At 41.3% G+C, this 22757-nt stretch overlaps 1 protein-coding gene across 5 annotated transcripts in view; it reads left to right on the plus strand.

Moving 5' to 3' along the window:
• The window catches only part of ARHGEF3 (Rho guanine nucleotide exchange factor 3), a 303446-nt gene that overhangs the window by 155026 nt on the left and 125663 nt on the right, over positions 1 to 22757 (plus strand). For all 5 annotated transcript variants that reach the window (XM_079116472.1, XM_079116474.1, XM_079116476.1 and 2 more), the window contains one exon: positions 9875 to 9937. In XM_079116472.1, the coding sequence (XP_078972598.1) occupies positions 9875 to 9937 (63 nt within the window). The remainder of the gene's footprint in view (positions 1 to 9874; positions 9938 to 22757) is intronic.

Below are 22757 nucleotides of genomic sequence, written 5' to 3' on the forward strand. Positions count from 1 at the left end.
TCCAGAGAGGAGAAGGCAGGAACACAAGCCAGGTGTGAGTGCAGATCTGAAAACTATCCTGTCAACTCAGGCTCTCAGGATCCTTGTAGATGATGAGCAGGTTCGAATCTAAATTCTGCAGCTGGACAGGCCAAGTCAATTGGCTGCATGGAGTAATTCTCTGGAAATTGAGCAATTATTTGAACATCCCCTAAATTGCACACACACATGCAAATTATATGCTTGTTGAAATGACTCGAAGCCTTTCTCCCAGTGAAGAATTTTAATAAATAGGAGTTTGTTGCAGTGTTAAAAAAAAAAAAAGCCAATAAACAAAAGAGGGTCAGAGAAATACTGATCATAAAAGTGTTATGAATCAAAGATTGTGATTAATCCAATCCAGTGCACCCAAGAACCAGAAGAAGAAAAATATAATTATAATAATTTAGAAGACCTGGGGGAAAGTACTCTGGGTAACTCAATTTTGTGTTTCTTGTCACATCCCATTGTTGAAAAGCCTTGTGGATACGAACCCCTTCTCCCACTTAGATCAGTGCCCACACAGGTTGTTCTGGGACAGTTTTTCTGAGACATGTACTTGCCAGCCCTTACCCTGGGTAGAGGAGCTCTCTGCCTCTTCTCCGCTTCTCTAGCCTGCATGTTTGGGTGGGGAGCAGTGGTCTGTGTTGGGTGAATGGCAGAGTGAACCCCGCCGTTCCTTGGGGCTGGCTGGATCTCCCTCTCCTCGCACTGGCTTGCTTGAACCCTTTTTCCTTCCCAAGGGAGGGCAAGACTCAGCCTATCTCATCTCTCCACACAAGTAAAGGGCCAGGTGTCCTGTGGCTAAAATCATAATAGGGGCTTTTCCTCATTTCTCAAAATCAAGTTTAATGAGTAGACTTTTAGACACTTCAGTTATTTCCTCCATGTTTTTTTCTCCCTGGCTCCTGAACTTGCTGATATTGCTGCTGTTGCCACTAATACTAATAATAGTTAGGATTTGCCCAGTTCCTGAGTGCCAGGCATTGTATCGGTCCTTTACCCACAGTGATCTGCTGAGCTCTCACGACCACTATAGGAGGCAGCACATTAGTATCCCCATTATATAGATGGGGAATCTGAGGTTCAGAGAGGTGGTAACATGATATGACTAAGGTTCCACAACAAATGAATTTGAAAACTGAGATGGAAACTCACCAAATCTGTTTTTAGCACCTCTCTGGCATGTGGGCACATAATAGCATGTTATGAGAGTTGAAATTGATTTACAAGTAGGTTAGAGAGCACCATGATTACCAGGTTCTCTACCCTGTGAATAGACCGAAGAGTCTAGAGAAAGGAGTAGGGTTCCAGGATGCAAAGAGAGGGAAGGCAATTTCAAGATAGGGAGAAGAAAAAACTCACACTATGTTCAAAATGGACTAGGGTCCCCTCTCAATTCTAGAGAAAAACAAAATGTGGGTCTTCTTCCCAGCATAAATGTGCATTTATCGAGTTGAGTTCCAGCTAAGGGCAAGTACAAGAACACAAAATCCTTTTGCTAATCTCTCCCCAAAGAAGGCACAGATGAAAGGCAGGTCCTCAAAGCCTCTGAAGCCACCAAAGCTGTTTGCCAGAGAAGAGATAAATCAAAAGGGCTCAAGCTCTGGTTTGAATTTAATAATTATAAATGACTAATCAGGGACCATTTGCTGCCGAGACAAGAGCTGCACTCTCTATCAGTGTGTTTCTGTTGCTCTGGTCACCTGGTTATTAAATAGAAAAGCCCTGTGATTTAATAACAGGGTTGTTCTGACACTAATCAATTCAATCTCAGCCGTTTGAAATTAAGTCAGGCTTGCATTTGCTCTCGTCTCTGTGACAGAGGTGGGAAGGACACACCGCAAAGGAAACTGATGGTATCCCAGGGCCACCTGTGTGCAACCCTCTGGGGCCAGAGGAGCCTCAGCCTGTGTCCCAGGTCTCTTATCCATCTTCCTGCAGGATTCCCCTGCCTCTCCTACCTACCCTGCCTGCCTCTCAGTGTCAAACAGTGACAAAACAGTTATGTCAACAACAATAGTAGTAGTAGGAAGAATTGAGATAATGACCACAGTAGCAATGATAATTACCATTTATAAAAATCTCCCACTGTTTGCCCGGCCCTGTTCTAAATATGTTATGTCCTTTAAATCTTCAAAATATCCCTGTGATGGAGAAAATAAGTTTATCATGGATTTCATGGATACTGATATATCCCACAAATCTAGAACCCACCTGGTTCAAAATAAGTCCTCAATAAATATTTATTGAGAGATCGAAAGACTAAAGTAGCCTGTCCTAGGTTACACCAAGTAGCAAATGGTAGAGTGGGATTTTGAACTCAGGCATCTCTCCTTTGTTCCTCATTTCCTTGAGATATGTAGTTGAATGCCTTGTGAAACTTTATATATGTGAGTGTGTGTGCATTGTATGTCTATATGCATATATATATTTATATGTATATATAAGTATGTATATATATATACATGTGGGTGTGTATGTACATCTATCCAACTTTTTTTTGCAGTGCTGAGGATCAAACGTGTTCTTGAACATTCTAAGCAAGTAGTGCTCTGTCACTGATACCCTTAGTCCCAGAGCCTTTACACACACACACGTATGTGTGTGTGTATATATATATACACACACACATACATATAATTATATGTATATATCATATAATATATATATGTGTACATATATATGCATATATATACATATAATTTTAATTTTAATTTTTTTTTGCAATGGGGATTGAACCCACGGATGCTTTACGACTGAGCTATATCTTCAGCCCTTTTTATTTCTTTTTTTGAGACAGGTTTCACTAAGTTCCTGAGGCTGGCCTCCAACTTGCCATCCTCCTGCCTCAGTCTCCTGAGTTGCTGGACAGACATAGGCTATGACACTTGGCTGCCTTTAAAACACACACATGCATGCACCCCCACCCACACATTGTTTTAAATAAATATTTAAATGTATTTTATATTATTTTAATATATTAATTTAAAGGAAACCACATATTTTTGCATAGTACAAAAAGGGAAATAGTATTATATGGCAGAAAGACCACTATTTGGCAGTCAGGCTGGCCTAAAGATAAAGAATGACCAACATTCACTGTCATTGTGACCTTCAGCAAGTCACTAAGACATTTCTGCCCTTCAGCATCCCTCTATGGTCAGTAACACTACTGACACTAGTGTTTAAACGGGGTCATGGAGAAACTTAATGGAGCAGTCTGCTGGCTCATAGCCAATGCCCAGTTCCAGCATCTGTTTCCTTCCACATGTGTATTGAAAGGCACCTGGTGATTCTCCTTTGACCCTGAGGCTCAAAACCTTGAAGGACTCCAAGATTTGGGGCCCAAGAGAATTTAAGCAGGCCAGGTAAGGAGAAGACATTCAGGTTCGGACAGGGGCCTCCTCTTCTGAGAAACCATAGGCTGGCGATTGGATCAGTGCTCATCCTATAGAGTCTTCCCCAGAACAGCAGAAAAAACTGTTTGTTCATGGACCATTTAATGATGAAATCTAGACGGCAGCCTTGTGCTGTCAGCAGGTAGCCAATCCTAAAACAAGAGTCCCATAGTAGCCCCGGGAACAATAATGCATCATGTAAGTGGGTCAAAAGGCTGAAGAGTAAAGGTTGATGGTCGAGGCTGCAGGGTGGTGTGATGAATCTTCAGCACAGGTCACCTGATCCCCCAGGGATCCCACATTGCTGCAAAACCTCATCTCTGATACTGCACAGGGACTTGCTCAAGTGCACCTTAACAAAGGGGCCTTCTGGTTGCTTTTTTGATTGGAGAAGCAATGAGAGGATTTTCCAAACTCTTCTAGACAGTATCTTGATCCAATGTGTAGCCCGCAGGGTTAAGGATTCAGATGCTCCATTCAGGCCTATTGTTGACCAACTGTCTTCTGTCACTGTCCTTCCTTCTGGTCCCCCGGTAGGTGTGTAGGTGTTGGGACCAAGAGCTCAGGTGCCTATTGTGGTTATTTATGGTTTGGATGACTGAATGTTTCCTTTCTATCTGAGACTTTGTCAATCTTGGATTACATGTTCCTAAAGTACAGAGACTAATTGCTTTTAATGTGAGAATGGGGACATGGATAGATCCATTGGACAGGAACGTGCTTCCCTTGAACAGATGGGTATTCCTTCTGGTAAGAGGTGTGGAACTTGCCAGCACCCCGCTCGAACGGACCTCTGAGCTGAGGTGACTTCCCTTCACACGTTTATGTATTTTAGGGAAAATCAATGCCCCCACTGGTTAGGGAAACGCTCTTGTTTAAAAAGCAAGAAACTGAGCTTCAACTGGCAGCTTTTAAGTCTCCAAGGAAATTTGAGGCTGAGGAATCTCAGCCTTCAGTGACCTTCGCTTTTGAGGTTTTGATTTAATTTTGGCAGCCAGGTGGTTAGCGGAAGCAAAGGGTGGCACCTCAAGAACACTGGCCCCCTTTATTCATTCTGTATTTTAGTCACCCATTCGGAAATTATTCACTGACCTACTGGTCTGCACAGGGCGTAAGAAGGGGGGCTGGTGCGGTGGGGGGTAAAGTTTGCTGAAATCAGAGAGTGCAGGCTCCAGCAATTATTGGGCTCACCCCAGGTGCTTTGTTTTCATGATTGAAAGGGAAGTGGACTGTGCATTCGCTTCAGTAAACTTGACATGAATAACAAGGTGGGTCCTTGGCTCCTCAGAGTGAATATATGGGAACCTGTCAGACTGAGTGTGTAAATGCACAGTTCACACATAGTGACCTTCCTGCCTAGGCACTCCTCCATGTACCCTGTCTGTGTTTTCTGATGCACAGAGGAAGTAAAATGGCTGTGACCTGATAGCAGGCTCTGATAACCTTAAAACTAAAAAGGACCGCAAAAACGACAGAGGACTGTGGTCTTCAAAGTTCTTTTATTCTCTAGTATAATAAAAGTTCTAAAAGTGTTTCCTCCCACATTCCTCATGCTCAACCCCTTCTTACACATCCTCTGTGGGTACTACAGATGTGCCTGTCCAAACTCTGGGGCAGGACAGCTCAGTTGGGAACCACCTAGCTTGAAGTTGGACAAACCTAGGTTTGAATTCAAGCTCTACCTCTTGCCAATGAGGGTAAGTTCCTGCCCCTATCTGAGCCTTTGTCTCTTCTAATGTAGAACAGAGATAATACCAGTTCCTGCCTACCTCATGGGGTGGGCACGATAATCGAATGAGATGCTGCATACAGGGATTTAGCTCTGAGAGTGACATATCGTGAATATTTAATAGGCTAAAACTACACTATTATCAGTCTGACTATTATCACAGTTGATCACTGTGATAAAGGTTTGAAATGAGTGCAGTGTTCTGTAGCACCTCTGCTTTCTGAGATCTCACTCGTCCATGTCTTTGTGGTTTGTTTACATCTGGTGGTTTTGTTCTACAGATCATTGGCATGAGTTCAGCTTCCCAATTTTTTAGAAATTTCCAGCTCTTGGGTGGTACCTGCATGTCCTTCATCGTCATACTGAGCCAGCCTGGATGCTGGGTGCCCATTTAGTCCCTTCTGCCCTCTCCACCTGGGTTTCTCTGGAGTCGGGTGAATGGTGAAGAAGACAGACTTCACAAAGGGAGCAAGACCAAGGGCATCAACCCAAAAAATCAAGGAATACTATTTTGGCCAGGCACAGTGGAATAGGCCTATAACTCCAGAGACCTGGGAAGCGAAGGCAGGAGGATCGCAAGTTTGAGACCAGCCTCAGCAACTTAGCAAGGCCCTAAGAAACATAGCAAGACTCTGTCTCAAAAAATTAAAAACAAATAAAAATAAAAAGATGTCTGGGATGTAGCTCAGTGGTAAGTGCCCTTGGGTTCAATCCTCAGCACCCCATCTCCCTAAAAGATAGTAATTTGGGAGAAGCTGGCCATGCACCAAGTACAGAACCAGGCTCTGGGAACATGATCATGACAGACCACATCCTGCCTTCATGGACTAAGATCTCATGAAAAGGTCAACCAAAAACCAGGAAACAAATTAATAAAATTATCTCTCTGGTCTCTGTCTCAGCACCTTATCTGATTCATTCACAGGAGAGATTACAATATGTAATTATTTTGCTTGCTTTTTTTTTTTTTTTTTTTTCTTCTTAGTACTCGGATTTAACCCAGGGCTCTCTACCACCAAGCTACATCCAAGACCTTTTTTACTTTTTATTTTAAGACAAGGTCTTGCTGAGTTACCCAGGCTGACCTCCAACTTGCCATCCTCCTGCCTCAGCCCCCTGAGTTGCTGGGATTACAGGCATACACCACCATACTTAGCTATCTTGTTTTCCTTTGACTCCTAGTTAGAGTGAAGGGAACATGCCTGGCTCATTCACTGCTATATGCCAGAACCCAGAGCAAATCTTGCACAAAAAGTGCCTAGTGACCTTAGAGCAAATAAACAATGACTAAGCAACGCTTTGTGAATTTTTTGCTTGAAGCTCAAGAGTTCAAGCCTCAGATTTCTTCTTTGTTACTAGCAGCGGTCAGCCACTACAATGTGTAATGAAAATTGATAAGAAAATCCATTCTCAATCCATGCAGCTTTTATTTTGTAAAATGTGTGGGTTTCTTGAGATCATTCTGTCCCAGATTAAACAGCTGTGGCTTAATTAAAAAGGCCACTAGAGGATATTTGTCTTCTAGACTTGACACTGGAGGCAGGTGGACGTTTCTGGCTGGCACTGCTTTGGGGGCAGTGTGAGGCTGGGTTCAAGAGCTGGTCTGGAGGGGGCTGCATGGCTGTGAGAAGAGATTCTTATCCCCTCGTCTTCACCGGCAAAAGAGGCTACTTTCAACTCTGTAGCAGCTCAAGGCAAGGGAAGCCTGACTCCAGAAGGTCATGGGTGATTCTAGACAGCAGGACCTCCTGAAACTGCCTCCACACCTTTTCCCTGGCACTCGTGTGCTACTTATTGATTTCTGCATTCTCCTGCTAGCTCTGCTGTGTGATCCTAGTCAATGGGACACTCCAGGCAGACACTCCCAGATATTCCAGGGGGCAAGTGAGATGTGACCTATTTGCCTCACATGCTTTAAGCAATCTGAGTGCCCCAAAATTTAGAATCCTGAATTCAGTGTTATGCTATGGTCATGTGACTAAGCACCAATTGCTTATATCTGCCCACCTTAATTTATTTATCTGTAAAAGGGAAACTACCTCTTGCCATACCTCCCTCAAAAAATCACCATGTAAGCCAGGTGTGGTGGCATGCTTCTGTAGTCTCAGCCCAGCAAGAGACTCAGGCAGGAGGTTTGCCTGAACCCCCAAGCTTGAGGGCAGCTTGAGTAACATAGCTACACCCCATCTCAAAAACAACAACAAAAAATATCACCATATAAAATAATCCAGTGAATTGGTTACCCTGAAACCAGAGTGCTGTTTTTAATTGTACGGATGACAAATCAAGGGCCAGGTCCCTGTTCAAACATGAAGCATCCTCAGACATGGGCAAATGTGTATGGGGTGGTTGTCAGAATCTTTTCAAGGCTCTCCTGAAGACCCCAGGTGAACTATTTGACTTTATAACTGTACTTGGTAAGCCAGGTGTGGAGGTGTATGCCTGTAATCTAATCAGTGTGGAAGGCTAAGACAGGAGAATCACAAGTTCGAGGCCAACTTCAGCAACTTAGCAAGACCCTGTTCAAAATAAGGGCTGGGGTAAAGTGTCCCTGGGTTTGATTCCCGTTAATGGGGGTGGGAATCACTTGGCAAATTTTTTAATGTAGGTGCCTGGGCACCATCCCCAAATGTCCTTGAAAGCATCCTTAGGGATGACTCCTGTCATCAGCAACTCTGTTATTTCTCGGGTGATTTGTAACACCCTGCACTACTGCTTCAGTGGAAAAATTTATAGGATCCAAACCTTCTCGGCTTTCCATAGAACCATGTTCATCTTTGGGAGTGTAAATAACTAGGTAGCTGGCTACATAAAAAGAGGCCTCCATCCTCTCCCCATCTTCATCTGGCAGTCTCTTATTCATCTTTAGGCCTGTTCAGATACTTCCTCCCTGGGAAGACCTCCATCACTGTGCTTCCAGAGTCCTCTAACCCATATTTTGAGCACCGAATATGTACCAGGTGAAAAGTGAAAAGGTGCCCAGACAAACCACTCCAGACAGGAACTCACACAAGAGATTTTATTCAGCAGACTAACAGTGTCTGCCCTGAAGAGAGAGAAAGCGAGCGAGAGAGAACATGGCAGGGGAGCTTCGCTTAAATAGTTGAATTTCCCGGGCTAAGTACGATCTGGCCAATCGCTGAATAGTTAAAATTCGGGGATACGGTTTAAGCCAATGGCCGCCGAGCACAGGCTGACAGGTGGACCAATGGCTGGCTAGGATGGCAGACTGACAGCTGGGGGTGCTGTCATATCTCTTTGCCTTTCCCCACAGGCTTGCCCTGTACCTGACCACCCAGGAAGGAACCCCACGAGGTTGTAGGGTTTGCTGGTCTTAGGCAGCCCTAGAGGAGAGCCAGACTGCAGGGCAAACCCAGCGCCTGCCTGCTGCCTTCCGTGGCCAGCCGACACTGACCGGTTCATGTGAGCACAGTGCTGCGTAGGCAGCTACGGACCTGCTGGGCCACATCTGCCCACTGGGCAGTCCACTGAGCAGCCCCCTGAGCACTATACCAGGCATTCTGCTAAGCACTAGAATGCATTACTGTGTTTACTCCTCTCTAAGAATAGGGCTGCTGTCATCACCCCCATTCCCCAACATACACACCTTGGAGTTGAGGAAGGGGCTCAGAGGAGTGAAGTGACTTTCCCTAAGATGTTTGAATGTTATTCATTATAGTTCATGATATTCTACCTCTCCTACATGTGAATTTCTTAACCGTGGGAGTTGCCAACCTGTGTTTCCTAGGAGCAAACACAGACACTGGTACACAGCAGATGTTTAACAAACCTTTGATGAATTGAAGTGGACATGAGCAGTTCTGTTCACTCTCCAATCCCTGCTGTAGTTCAGCCTCTGGGTTTTGATAGAGAAGGAAGCACTGGGCTTCTTTGGGCGGGTCAAAAACCCAGATGTGTCTGGACTGTCCCATAACTTCATGTTACCAATTCTGGTCTTTTGGATGCTTTCTTGCAAGCAGCATCAGAAGACCTAACAAGTCACATTTTAGGGAAGGACAAAGAAAACAATGGCCTGACTGGTTGAGTTGGGGATACAGAAGAGAGGTGCATATATCTTTGATGGGCTTTCTTGTGATTTATGGGTGGAATTTCTTTTCTTTTTATAAAGGGGAAAACATTTTTCTGCATCTAACTTAGCCATAAGCTCTGGCCATAAACTCATAAATTCATTTCAAATATAATTGTCTTTAGTTCAATAACAACTTTTCTGAATCTCAGTTTTTGTGACTATAAAATCGGAAGGTTGGAGAAGACATCTAAGGTTCTTTCCAGCATCGTGGTTCTGTGATTGCATCAGAACTTAGGACAAGGTTGAGAACACACTTACATTACCCAAGTACAAAGCAGTTCTGAAAATGGAATATCTTTAAGTGAATTATAGTTTCTTTCCAGTCTAATCTGTTACTCCAAGTTAGTCAGAATCTGACTCTGGTATGTACGAATGTTTTATGGAGGCCTATAGAAGAAATAAAAAGAGTCTGTAGCAGCATGAACAAGAATAATAATGAAAACTGATATCCTAGAGCTTAATAGCTTCCCCATAATTCTTAGAACTATTCATTTATATAGTTTGGGTAAAGCTTTTGGGCAGTGTGGTGGAAATGATAAGGTTTGGCATATGATATTAGATTGCTTCCTTGCTTTCCTTAGTCAAAACCATGATCCCTGTTTACATTTAAACTTTGTTTTATTGTTTGTTTTGCAGCGGAAACGGAAGCAGAGCGCCCAAGATGAAGACGCTGTTAGCCTTTGCAGCCTCGACATAAGTGTAAGTGCAGTTCTTTCGGCTTCCCGTCTCCCTTCTCTGAACATTATTTGTTAATCTACTGTGTACTTGAAGTAAGCTTCCCGGTGCAGTATGGAAGCTGTGACCCGGGTAAAATTTAAATTTACTGGAGAATGTTGTGTGGCCAACTCAAATTTCTGGGCCCAGTTCTTTAACGCCTGTGTCTTTTCTTTCATAAAATGACATATGAACTTAGTGTATCTGGCTAAAATCTAGATAAATCCTGCTGTGCAGTTATAGGGGCTAGTTCAAGAAGATGAACCGATGCTTGTCCCCTTTGGGGGGGAAGTTAGTGGCTTGACCCAACTCAGGCAGCAGGATGGCCCAAAGACTGGAAGAGAGCTCTAGCACTGTGATGGAATGGGTGACCTTGGAGAGAATAAATCTTAGTTTGAATCAAGACTCTATACTTAACCATTTGTGTGGCATATGAGCATGAAAAGACTTCACCTAACATAACTTTTTGTTCGTTGAATAAAACAATGAAAGAATACCAAGCACATTACCTGGTATATACTAGGTACCCATCAAACATTAGCCTTATTGTGTTTTTCTTTAAAAGCAGAAGGTTTGCAAAATTCAACTGGTTGGTTGAATGCTGGTAATCACAGAGGTCAAAATCTTCCTTGAAGGCTTAATTTTAGCAGCTTTCTGTGCATAGCCTCTTTGCTTCCCTCCGATGCAACTGGGAAGCCTCCCTGGGCCTCTCATGCTCTCATTATCTGGGGTGAGTAGGCAGGTGGGTAGGAACTCAAGCCTTCCCTGGGTTCCTCCTGTCCCCTCATCTATGCATTTTTCTACACTTTCTTAGGATTTCACTATTTCACACTATGTTAGCTCTCTAATTTTAGGCCCAGTGTCTCTCCTGTACAGAGACCATCACAAGGTACTTTTATGAATGAGAAGATTTCCAGGCTAAGAATTAAGAACTGGGTTGTGGTTTTAGCTCTTATAACTAACAAGGTCATTACCCTCTGCATGCCTCACTTTCTCCATTTGTTAAAAAAGAAAGGTTGGGGATCAGGTATTCTAAAATCATCATGAAAATTTGAGACTCACCAAATATGGATTATTAGGTTCTCATCTGATGACATTTATTTACTGGTATAAACAATGCTCATTAACTAAAAAGCTATTTTTAATTATGACTGAGTTTTCTGTGATGCAAATAGACATCATGAGTGAGCCTGAGCTGGCATATAATTAGAGTTCTTGAGCACTTTGTTTCACCATATGGTGTTTATCTGTTCTAGTCTTTGGACCATCAGATTGATGGAGTTGAGCCAGTTTACTAGGTTGCCATGAAAACAGGAAAAAAAGATGATCTTCTTCAGGGTTTTACTTAATTCACTGAATATTCAATTCAGTGACAATGAAACTGTGGAACTTCCTTCATCAGTAACCAGATTTTTTTTGTGTTTGGATGTTTTTAATTTTGTGGAAATTTACTTTTAGAATTTTAAAACTTTTAGGATTTAAAGACCCCTTAGCTGGACATGATGGAACATGCTTGTAATCCCCGTAGCTTGGGAGGTTGAGGCAGGAGGATCACATGTTCAAAGCCAGCCTCAACAACTTAGTGAGGCCCTGAGCAACTGTCTCAAAATAAAACATAAAAAGGGCTGAGGATGTGGCTCAGTAGTTAAGCACCACTGAGTTCAATCCCTGGAACCAAAATAAAATAAAGACCCCATAGCCATCATGCATTCTAGTCCCCTCACTTAGCAAATGAAGAAATCAAAACCTACAGGGGTGTAGCAACTCAGGTGAGACTTTACTCAGATAGCATACAGTTTCCCCCAACTACATATTAATGTTTATTTTTCAGGAAAGCATATCTCTGGATGGAGTGTGTGTGTGTGTGTGTGTGTGTGTGTGTGTGTGTTAGCAAAGAACCTCTAAAGTCCCTCATATGAAAGGATTACTTGCAATTATGGGTTGTGACTTTGTTTTTGTCCTGTTTGTCATCAACGGCTGCCTTCCTATCAAGGTCACTTAAGTCTCAGGTAATGAATGATTTCTAGATAACTAATTCTTCTTGTGCAGCTGCAGATGATATTTCTTTTTTTCTTAATCATTTCAAATATTATGTTTTGGTGTAGTAATGAGACCTTTATAGTAGAAGAATGTACCCATTACCACCAATAGGGCTATACTTAGGGATTTACCTATGGACAAACTCATTTTTAATTTGCTTGACAATTTTTCTGAATGTTGGTAAACAGATTTCCAGAACTGGGGCTGAGTGTTCTTGATGTATTACTGCATAGTATTATATTAGTAATTGTAGAAGTTAGAAGAATCTTGGAAGTGCATGTAGGGACATGAAAACTGCTATTTGGCAGGTTCTGCTGATCCTTAGAGTCATATGGAGATGACACTTGTGTGGCAGAGTCCACTGTGGCCATGTAAGGGGTTTACTAACTCCAGTACATCACCAACCCCATGAGCACATAGTAGAGATGAGTTGAGTTGGATTAAGTGGTAGGTGGAGCAACACATGACAAGATGTTTTGCCATAAATGCAATAATATCTAAATAAATATCTGAACCCAATACATTAATTAGTCTAATAAATAAATGGTCTTTGTAGGTTACTCAAAAGGACTTTATCTTTGAATATTTATTTATTTATTTATTTTGGTACCGGAGATTGAACCCAAGGTGCTTTACCACTGAGCCATATGCTCATCCCTTTTCATTTTTTATTTTGAGACAGGGTCTCAGTATTTGCTGAAGTTGGTTTCAAAACTTGCATTCCTCCAGCCTCGCCTTCCAAATTGCTGGGATTATAGGCATGCATTGCTGTGCCTTGGTTATCTTTGTAAGATGGTAATATCCATTGAAGTCCTAGTCAGTCCCTTAACTAACTAGCAGCAGTACTAAAAAGTGCTATTGTTTTTTGGGATGTCTCTCTGTGTTGCCCAGGCTGACCTTGAATTCCTGGGCTCAAGTGATCCTACTGCTTTAGTCTCCCAAGTAACTGGCACTACAGGCACACACCACCATGCCCAGCTAAAGAGTTGTTTTGAGTCTGTTTCTATGTGTAGTGGAAAGTATCTGAAAAAAAAAAAAAGAGAGAAGGGGAAAAAAAAAAAAAAAGGTAGGTTCCAGTGGATGACTCATACCAGAGGATGTGAGGGTTTAGGAAAGTAATTGGTAACTCTCAATTTTTGTTCCATTTAATAAGTGGAAGGACAGTCACCAGATGTATGCTTTGAATAAGAAATTGCTCAATGAGGAGACAGGGGTCTTTGGGGGATCGAGTCCCAGCCCAATACTGGGTACATAGTGGACTCTTGGTAAACATCCTCCGTTGATTTTTTTTTTTTTTTTTTCTTCCTAACAGTGAGCTTCCTGATTTGTACTGATTTTAAAGAAATACATCTGTGACATAAAAAGCTGGGAAATATTAGTACAGATGAAGTCTCCCTTTGATTAAATAGTGCTGTGTAGCACCCATCAGGTATCTGAGTAAGGATGACATAAGCATTCCCACTGACATCTTGTTTTATTTTAAAACCTAGGATGATGATTCTGATAGGTGTTTAGAGGGGCGCTTTCCTGCTAAATCTCTCTCTCTAGCCTCCTGTGAAATGTGGACTGAAGAGAACAAATGGGAGTGGGTAAGCTAAGAAAAGAGCTTACTGTCACAGACGGGGATCCTCAGTCATTTGGAATAGGGGTGTCACTGATTCTTTGGAGCATCTCATGATAGCCCTGGGCTCTAGTAAATCTTACAAGTTCATCTGTGATTCCAGGGCATTTGCAGACCCCAGTCACAGCCCCACATTAGAGCTCCTCTTAGAGAGGAAGCCGGCAGTGTTCTCAAGTCTAGTATCACCAGAGTTGTTCTCCACCTTCTACTCCAGCATTTGGGTGAGAAATGGATTTGGACTGAAGAATTCACAGCTAGTTGACAAAATACATCAGTTTCTATTTTTTCCCACCACTTTCACCCAGTGTGTTGGCCGAGCCCCCAGCTTCCGGCAGAATAGAACACAAACTATTCCAGAAAAGAGAAAAAACAAAAAAAGGCAACAGTTTTGAGAACGTTTTGCAGAGAGAGAAGGCTCCAGCAACCGCCTACAACTCTCCTCTCACGTCAGAGGATATGAGTGGGACGATTGTGGGGAGATCGCTTCCCCCACTTTTCTAGTTTAAATTCTAAAGGGTGAGAGATGCCCTAGTGGTGAGTTGCGGGGTTCATGGCATCCCAGCAGAGAGCCTGGGTGGAAGAGCAAGGTGCGTCTCCATTCAAGGGCATAGCTCAGCACCAAACAGCCTTTCTCAAAAAGCAAATGAGCTCTGAGCTGGACATGAAAATAGTTTCCAATGATAAAATGATGTAAAAGAAGAAAAGGAACATAGGTTCTTTCTAGAAAATCTAGAAAAATGTGAACAGCAAAGTTTGACAGCCTACCACAGAACAGTAATTTTTTTTTTGGGGGGGGGGTACCAGGTATTAAACCTAGTGTTGCTCTACCACTGAGCCACATCCCCAGCCCTTTCTGTTTTTTACTTTGAGACAGGGTCTTGCCTCAGCTTCCCCTGTCACTGGGCTTGCAGGTATGCGCCACCGTACCTAGCAGCTACGTTTTGATGTATTTCCTTCCTGTCATTTTACATACCCTTTTAAAATGTTTTCATCATGAAATATTTCAGACATACAAAATAGTACAAAGAGAATGTCAAACCCCATGTAGCTACCGCTGTAACTGAAGAAATATTTTCTTATCAGTGAAGCTGAAGATCTTTGCAAACCCCTGGCTTGGCTGAATTTGAGGTTTTTTGCTATCTCACCTGTCTATCAACTTTCTACCTAGTAGTTTATATAACTACATACAACTTTTTAAAGTTGGAATAACACAAATTAATTTATTCCTGTACTTTTTGCTTACTATTTTGAGAGCATGTCACCATATCCTGAAATATCCTTCAAGAACATTATTTTTAATAACTACAGAATACTTTGTCAAACAATTGCACCAAAATTTTGTTCGACCCATCCTTTCTTAGGCACTTAGGTAAGTTCAGATTTTCACTGTTAGAAATAACACTGACAAGCATCCAGGAACATCCTTGGGTGGTCCCTTTTATCAAGTAGGATGAAGTCTGAGACATGAAATCCCTGGCTAAGAGAGTGTGGATAGTTTTAAATCTGTGAACAGGTTTGTACCCTTTCTGGAGGTGTGGTGGACATTCGTGTGTGTGTTATATGAAACCTTACAGGAATGGACCATTTTTAGGTTTCTCTGGCCCATCTTTCTTCCCACTGCATCTCTAGTCCCTTGCTAAGACTGTGACTTGATATGGGACTTTTGTTTAACTCTGCCCATTAGGTCTGTCTCTTGCAGGGCCCAGGCACCTTTCTTGGCTGATGGCAATGTCCTCTGGTAGTGGGACATGCTTCCATGCTGGGGGGGCCTTTCCTTTGGGTACAGTGGCTGACGATGGATCGGGTGGGTTGGGATTAGCATTCACACATCCTTCCTGCAGTTTTTTTTTGCTATTTTGCAGACACCAAGATGAGCCCTATTTAAGCTCCTGCCAAGAAATATAGGGGAAGAACATGCTCATATCTCTCAGTGCTTTTTGAGTTTCATGTATTGTTACAGCATCTCCTCTCCCCTTTGAGAAATTTAGAAAGAAGTTTGTGTGATAGATGCTCACATCTTACCCTTCCCCTTTCCTCCTCAGAAGAAAGTTGCGGAATTGCTGAGCTGTAGTGCCTAGATAGTGAGAAGTCTTCTGAAGCTCGCTAGTGCGATTGCAGACCCTCCTTACTACTTGGCACTATTCAGCATCTTGGTGGCCTCTCTACTGGCCTCCCTGCCTCTGTTTACCACTAGTCATCTTTTCTAAAGTATAAATCTTGGATTGTCTGCCTCCAGGGTCTTCAGACTCTAACGACGCTTCCGAAGCCTGCACCACCTGGCCCTTGCCAACCTGCCCACCTTCCTCCTCAACCATTGCCTTCCACCTTGTCACTCAGGGCAACCATGCTGGTTTCCTCCTTTCTTCGTTTCTCAAACTTACCATGCTCTGTTGTGCACCAGACATTTGCACACTTCTATTTCCCCATGTCTGGAATGCACACAATTCTCCCTTCTACCCACACTTTGCCTGGCTCTTGCCCACTATCCCTTCACATCCAGCTCCCCTCTAAGAGGCTCCCAGACTTGCAGGATTCTTCTAGCCATTCTGTATTCTGTCCCTTCACCCCCTGCCATCCCAGGCACATGTCCCTGCCTTAGCCTTTATCGCACAGCTGTTATGTCATCTTCCTTCTCATTCTCCCCAGGGAAACTTGTGTTCCCTCTCCTTATAGCCCCAGCACAAGGGCAGGCCCTGACCCCATAGAGGTACTAAGTAATCCTTGAGAAAAGGTAGGCTTAAAGTCTTCCTTTGTATCAATGACTGAAGGATTGGATACATGTTATAAGTCATGGCATTTTGAAAGGGAAGGGATCAAATTTTAAAAAATCTAAGACAGAAGATGGGATGAACATATTTACCCCAGATGTATAATGCCAGGAAATCTTCTGGACTCCGTTCACTCAGCAGGCTGTTTCCTGAATTTATTACAGTGTATGGTATGGTCATGCTCTGTTTACAAGTTCACCAGTAGCCCGTGAACTCCTTTCTGACCAAATGGTGTTTCGTCATAGGTGCTCCATAAACGTGTCTGAGGAAGATGGATGAAGGATGGATGAAGGATGAGTGACTGAGTCTCAGATGAGTTAATCAGATGGGTGTGTCTTAACTGCTCAGTCTTATTTCTCCAAGCTTGGGTTTCCTGGGGTAAATAGTAATCATCATCATCATCATCATCATCATCATCATCATCATCAGAATCTCAGGGAAGAAAGAACCAAATTGCTGGAGTCCTTCTTTATGTAACATAGCTATGGGAACCCCATTAGGTACATGGTAAGAAGGGCACTCAGTGAATTGAGTTCTCACTATGTGACAGGTGCACTGCTATTACACATTTTACTGTTTAATACTTACCCTTTAGAGATGAGGCCAGTGGATGTCTAGAAGTTATGAACTTGACTGAAGTCTGAAAAGATAGCTAGTGGCAGAACTTTTGGATCTGATTTCCAGGCCTATGCTTTCAATCACAGTGCTAATTATAGTTGTTATTATATGATCAAACAGCATGACTTGACTGTTGATATAGATTAAGCGTTCATATGCTCTGTGCTTTCCAAATACCTGATTTGAGTCTCACAGCAGCAGCCATCCTGTGACCATGGGTGTTCTCAGACCCCCAGCCCCATCCTTTTTTGTTTTTTGCAGATGAGGAAACTAAGGCTCAGAAAGAGGGAATGAGCGCCAAGGCATAGATTATAGATTCAAGTCCAGGATGGTTGAATTCCACAGCTTTTCTACACTACCTCCAGGATAGAAAAGAAAAGAGAAGAAAGCATTTGGCACTGTCACTTCTAGTGCCAGATGATTTATAGGGCATTTAGCTGGTCATATTACCAGACGAGCTTTGAAGTATGTGACAGACATGCCTGAATTTTCATTACCTGGATATTCCAGTTATTTACTCAGTTACATGAACACTCAAAACATGAGCATTGATATAGATGGGGGAGAAATCCTTCCCATTTTGATTAAACTAATGATGTTTCACTGCTAGAATATGTTCAAACAGACACAGAGTAGCAGTAGGATTATTTTATCTCTACTCAACAGAGTCCAGATAATTAAAAAAAAAAAAAAAATACCATTTCCGAAGTTTTGTTTCTCCTAGTCCAAGAGATTAACTAACTAGGGAGATTAGCCTTGCCCTGGTCAGCATGAGACCTTGATGAATTATGTGGGAGAGTTTAATAATGTTCTTATCGCCTAGGAGACCAGGCCTATCATGGAGAGTGAGTCTTCATTAGCACAGGCTTTTATTTAACCTGTTGGTGTTTTTCTGTTTTGAATGTGTGATCTTTTCATGCCGCCTGTGAAATCATTTGGGCCTAACATAGCAGAGACCCTCCCTTCAGTCTGAAGGTTGTTCTGACGCTGCTGTCTCTGCCATGAGCTTTTCTCTTTGACCTGACTTTTGAAAAGCACAGTGACAAAGAAATTCCAAGGAATTTCAGGACACACTCTCGGAAGTTGATGGCCTAACAAAGCGCAAGCAGCATATCCATCTTTTACTGTTCCCCTTGGGGTGACAGCAGTAGTGTTCATGTTAATTGAAGATTCTTGTGCCCCAGAATATTTGTTCGTTTGAATTTGTTATCAGAATTACAAGCATTGGGAGAAAACATCATTCCATACCTGTTTCTCCATCTATAAAACTGAAATCATAACCGTATGCTGCCTTAAAGTGACAAAGATTAAAATCAGTTACTTCACATAAAGTCTTAGAATCTGGCCCCACAGGTAAGCACAAAAATGGGGCTATCATTATGTTGATTTCATAAAACAAAATCACTTTCTGGTTAAGTTTGAAGGTCTTTGTTGTTGGCACAGGTATTTCATAAATAGAACAGATTGTGAAATTAAAAAAAAATATGAAGACATGTATTCAAGAATTTTTATTATAGCATTAATATAATAGCTAAAAGAGCAGCATGAATGTCTGAATTATTTAGAGACTTGTAAATCTATTATAGACTCTAAGTATATATACAATTGCAGAGCAAGTGTATATGTCATGTTCCTGTGTGTGTGTGTGTGTGTGTGTGTATGTGTGTGTGTGTGTTTGTCTCCATGTAAAACAAAAAGGGAAAAAGCATGGAAAATCGTATACTGGCTGGACATGGTGATGCACACCTGTAATCCCAGCAGCTCAGGAGGCTGAGGCAGGAGGCTATTAAGTTCAAAACCAGCCTCAGCAATTTCGGAAGGCCCTAAGTAACTTAGTGAGAACCTGTCTCAAAATTAAAAAAAAAAAAAAAAAAAAAAAAATTTATAAAGGATTAGGTATGTACTTGGTGGTTGAGTGCCCTGGGTTCAATCCCTAGTACCAAAAGAAAAAGAAAAAGAAAATCATACTCTGTATGGTGGAGAGGGTTTAGGTTGGGAGAATGAAATTAAGGGAATGATTAAGTTCCAGGATCTTAGCCTTTGGCATCTTGTGAAACATATGAACACCTCCTTCTCTTAACAGACTATTTATGTTTGCTTAAAATATGCTTAAAATGCAGAAGGTTACAACAAACCAGTTATATTGAAATATAGTTATAATAATATTTTAAAAATCAAATTAATGTCCAAAGTCACATATGTGCTTCTTAATGCATTAAATAAACTCTGGTAACATGTCCAATCCTAACATGCCTTCAATGAGATGTAAGAGTTGATATTTTGAAAAGTCTGCACCAACTATCTGTGAATAATATCTCAGGTCTGCAAATGGTTCTGTGATTCGGTCTCCAAACATACTGAAAGGAAATGCAGATTTTCAGTTGTTGTGCTGGAATGTTGCCTAAGCATGCACAAGACCCTGGGTTTGATCCCCAGTAATGCAAGGGGAAAAAGTTAATTATTGCTAAAAATAAAGATTTATTTTTTTCCATCCAACCTTGCAGATACTCTGAATTGTATCAGAGTGTGGGCTGAGGATCCTAAATTAGGAATCCCTTCTGAAGAGAATCTGTTGTGATAAATTTTTCAGTTAATTACTTTCATAATACAAATGAATGAAAAAATGTGGCAAATGTAGTAGATTTTTGACCTGTTGGCATATGAGATTGTTAGTAAAGGAGAGAATGTAAAACATTATCTAAAAGTTGTTTTTAGGAAGACCTTGTGATAATCACCAAATCAATCAACACTTAGTGTTCAACATTTTCTTTGAGATTAGCTTAGTTGACAAATTCTTTGCACTGTTTTTTTTTTGAAATAGGTGATTTAAGCTACTGCAATGTTTCAGTAAATCTTTTCTACTACTTGTATTAAATTTTTTTTTAGAATATAAAATGTTCTTATTTTTAAGAGAAGCATGCTGAGCTTCAGTGTCCTGATATCTGCCATTTACTTTTGAATACTTTTGCATAAAATATAAATAAATATTTTACAAAAACAATTTTATTTGTAGTTATGCAAATAATATTGCATACATTCTCATCATTTAAAAAACTGAACATCGAGCTGGGCATGTTGGTACATGCCTGTAATCCCAGTGGCTTGGGAGGCTGAGGCAGAAGGATCACAAGTTCAAGGCCAGCCTCAGTAATTTAGAAAGGCTTTAAGCAACTTAGCAAGACCCTGTTTTAAAATAAAATATAAAAAAGGCTGGGGATGTGACTCAGTGGTTAAGCACCCCTAGGTTCAATAATGATAGCAAAACAAAACAAACAAAAAACCTGAATATCAGAGATGGAGCTAACAGTTTCTCCCCTGTGTGCTAGTCTCACCTCCTCAGGTATAACCCTAGTTTTGTTTGACACCTCCTTCCAGCTTTTAGGCATAGTTAGATAGATAAGATAGAAAATAAATAGGGATATGAAGATTAGAATGCAATGACTATTTAAGGACACCAAAGCAAAGCAAACAAATAAAAACCAAACCATTTCCAAAATGTAGATCTGAACAGGCTATGACCATTAACAAGGAGAGAAAGTTTTGTCTCCATCATGTATGCTTCATTTAAAGGGTGGCATTTGCAATTTCTTAAATTGATATTCCTGTTAGTATATATGTGTGTGTGTGTATGTAAAGTATATAGCACATATAGTAGTTGTGAACTTAAAGAATAAGTTTGTCATATGGACAAAATTTTTATTTCATCTCCCTTTACAAATGTGCACTTTGCCAATGACCCTGGAGGCTAAGGAAGAACAATAGCAAGTTCAAGGCCATCCTCAGCAACTTAGTGAGCTGCTGTCTCAAAATAAAAAACAAAAAGGGCTAGGGATGTAGCTCAGTGGTAAAGTGCTTCTGGGTTCAATCCCCAGTACCAAAAAAATAAAATAAAATAAAATAAATGCACTTTGGGCTGGGGATGTGGCTAAGTGGTAGAACTTAGACTAGGTGGCTTGCCTGGCATGTATGAGGCCCTGAGATCAATCCCCAGTACTGCAAAAAATAAAAATAATGAAAATTTTAAAAGTACACTTTATTATTAATACCATTTTGACTGAGGTTATTTGCAATAAGAAATACTAATTCAAAAATAATATTTTGCTTATGTTTTTCTTCTTGACTGTAGCCTGGGTCTACCCACCTGAAAATTATGTAAATAATCTTGGTTAGGAAGTTCCACTGGGGCTTCTATTCCCAGCTAATTGAATTTCTTCTCCAAATGACTTAAGTAATTACATCAAGCCTCATCTTGGATCTGGTTATGTACTCCTGGTTTCCATAGCAGTGACTGTTTCCCTTTCTTCTTATTCTTGGTTGTGTCTGATACCTGTAAATGAGATTTTTTTTTTTAACTCCATACACATCTCAAAATATCAGTTTCTAAAATTGGAAACTTCTACTGAACACCAAAATCAATATCTTAAGTGTTCTCTTCATCTTTGTGTACCAGAGGAAAGAGGCCATTGTACTGGCCAGGTCTATGTAAGTTCCTTTCAAGAAAATGCTTATGCCTGTAGTGCTAATAATTTCATATGTGTATTCACTGAGTGCACACATGGATTCTGTCATCCGGCTATTTGAGCTCTGCCTTGCATCAGGCACAGGCCACCGAGGGGGAGACTTATTCCCGAAAAGGAATAAATTCTAGGTGATGTACAAATAGTAGAGTACCGGTACATCATTTGTACCTCATTTGCAAATATATTCTGGTCATTGCATTCAAATGCAAATGTGCCTTGCATTTTGAACATTCTCAGTATTGTGAAGAAAATAAGGGAGGCCCCTTAGAGAGGCCCAACATTGTAGGAACTAGAAATGTACCAGTTTTTCCAGCTGGGCTCTTCCTGACTCTCTCCAGGGTTGGTAGAGTACCCTTCCCTGGGAAAGTGATGCAGGACAGTACCAGGCTGACCCACTACCTGGAGCTTCCCTTTTATCTTGTGTGTTTAGTCTCTTTTACTTGGGAAAGGTAAATAAAATATTGACTTAAGATGCCTTTTATAGTCTATAAAATTTGAAGATAGTAGAAAATTAAATAAGAGGTGTTGTATGGACTCAAATAGATCTGACAGTCCCTCAGCTCAGTCATGCTAAAAACTTAGAAGAAGGGTATGTATGTTTGTTTAAATTTGAAGATAATCCAAAAGGCAGATGACTCGTCTTCAAATGGCAGAAACAGTTGCACCTTGAAAAAGATGCCTGCCTTAGTTCAGGTTGCTATAACAAAACACCACAGAGTGGTTAGCTTATAAACAACAGAAATTTATTTCTCACAGTTTTGGAGACTGAAAATGTGAGATCAGAGTGTTAGCATGGTTGGTTTTTAGTGAGGTCCCTCTTCTGGGATGCAGAAGGTGAACTTCTTGCTGAACCCTCACTTGGCAGAAAGCGAGAGAGTTCTCTGGGGTCCCTTTTCTAAGGACACTACTTCCATGATGAGGGCTTCACCCTTGACCTAATCACCTGTCAGAGATACTTTCACAAATGCCTTTAATTTTACCATTACACTGCAGATTAGGATTTTAACCCTGGATTATTTGGAGGATGCAAACGTGAGTTCCAAATCACAGATCACACCTCATCAGCCACCTGTCTAAATGTCATTAAAGTCATAGGGATTGAATGACTTCCATATGGGACAGAAAAAAGAGAAAGCCCCTTCTTCACTGGTGTAGCTGAACAGGAAACCTTGGCTTTGAACAATCATTAAATCATGTTCCTTGATGGTGAATATTTCTTGTTTGGCCTTTGAACAGAA

The sequence above is a fragment of the Sciurus vulgaris genome, assembly GCF_902686455.1.
Source record: "Sciurus vulgaris genome assembly, chromosome: 16".
Lineage (NCBI taxonomy): Eukaryota > Metazoa > Chordata > Mammalia > Rodentia > Sciuridae > Sciurus > Sciurus vulgaris.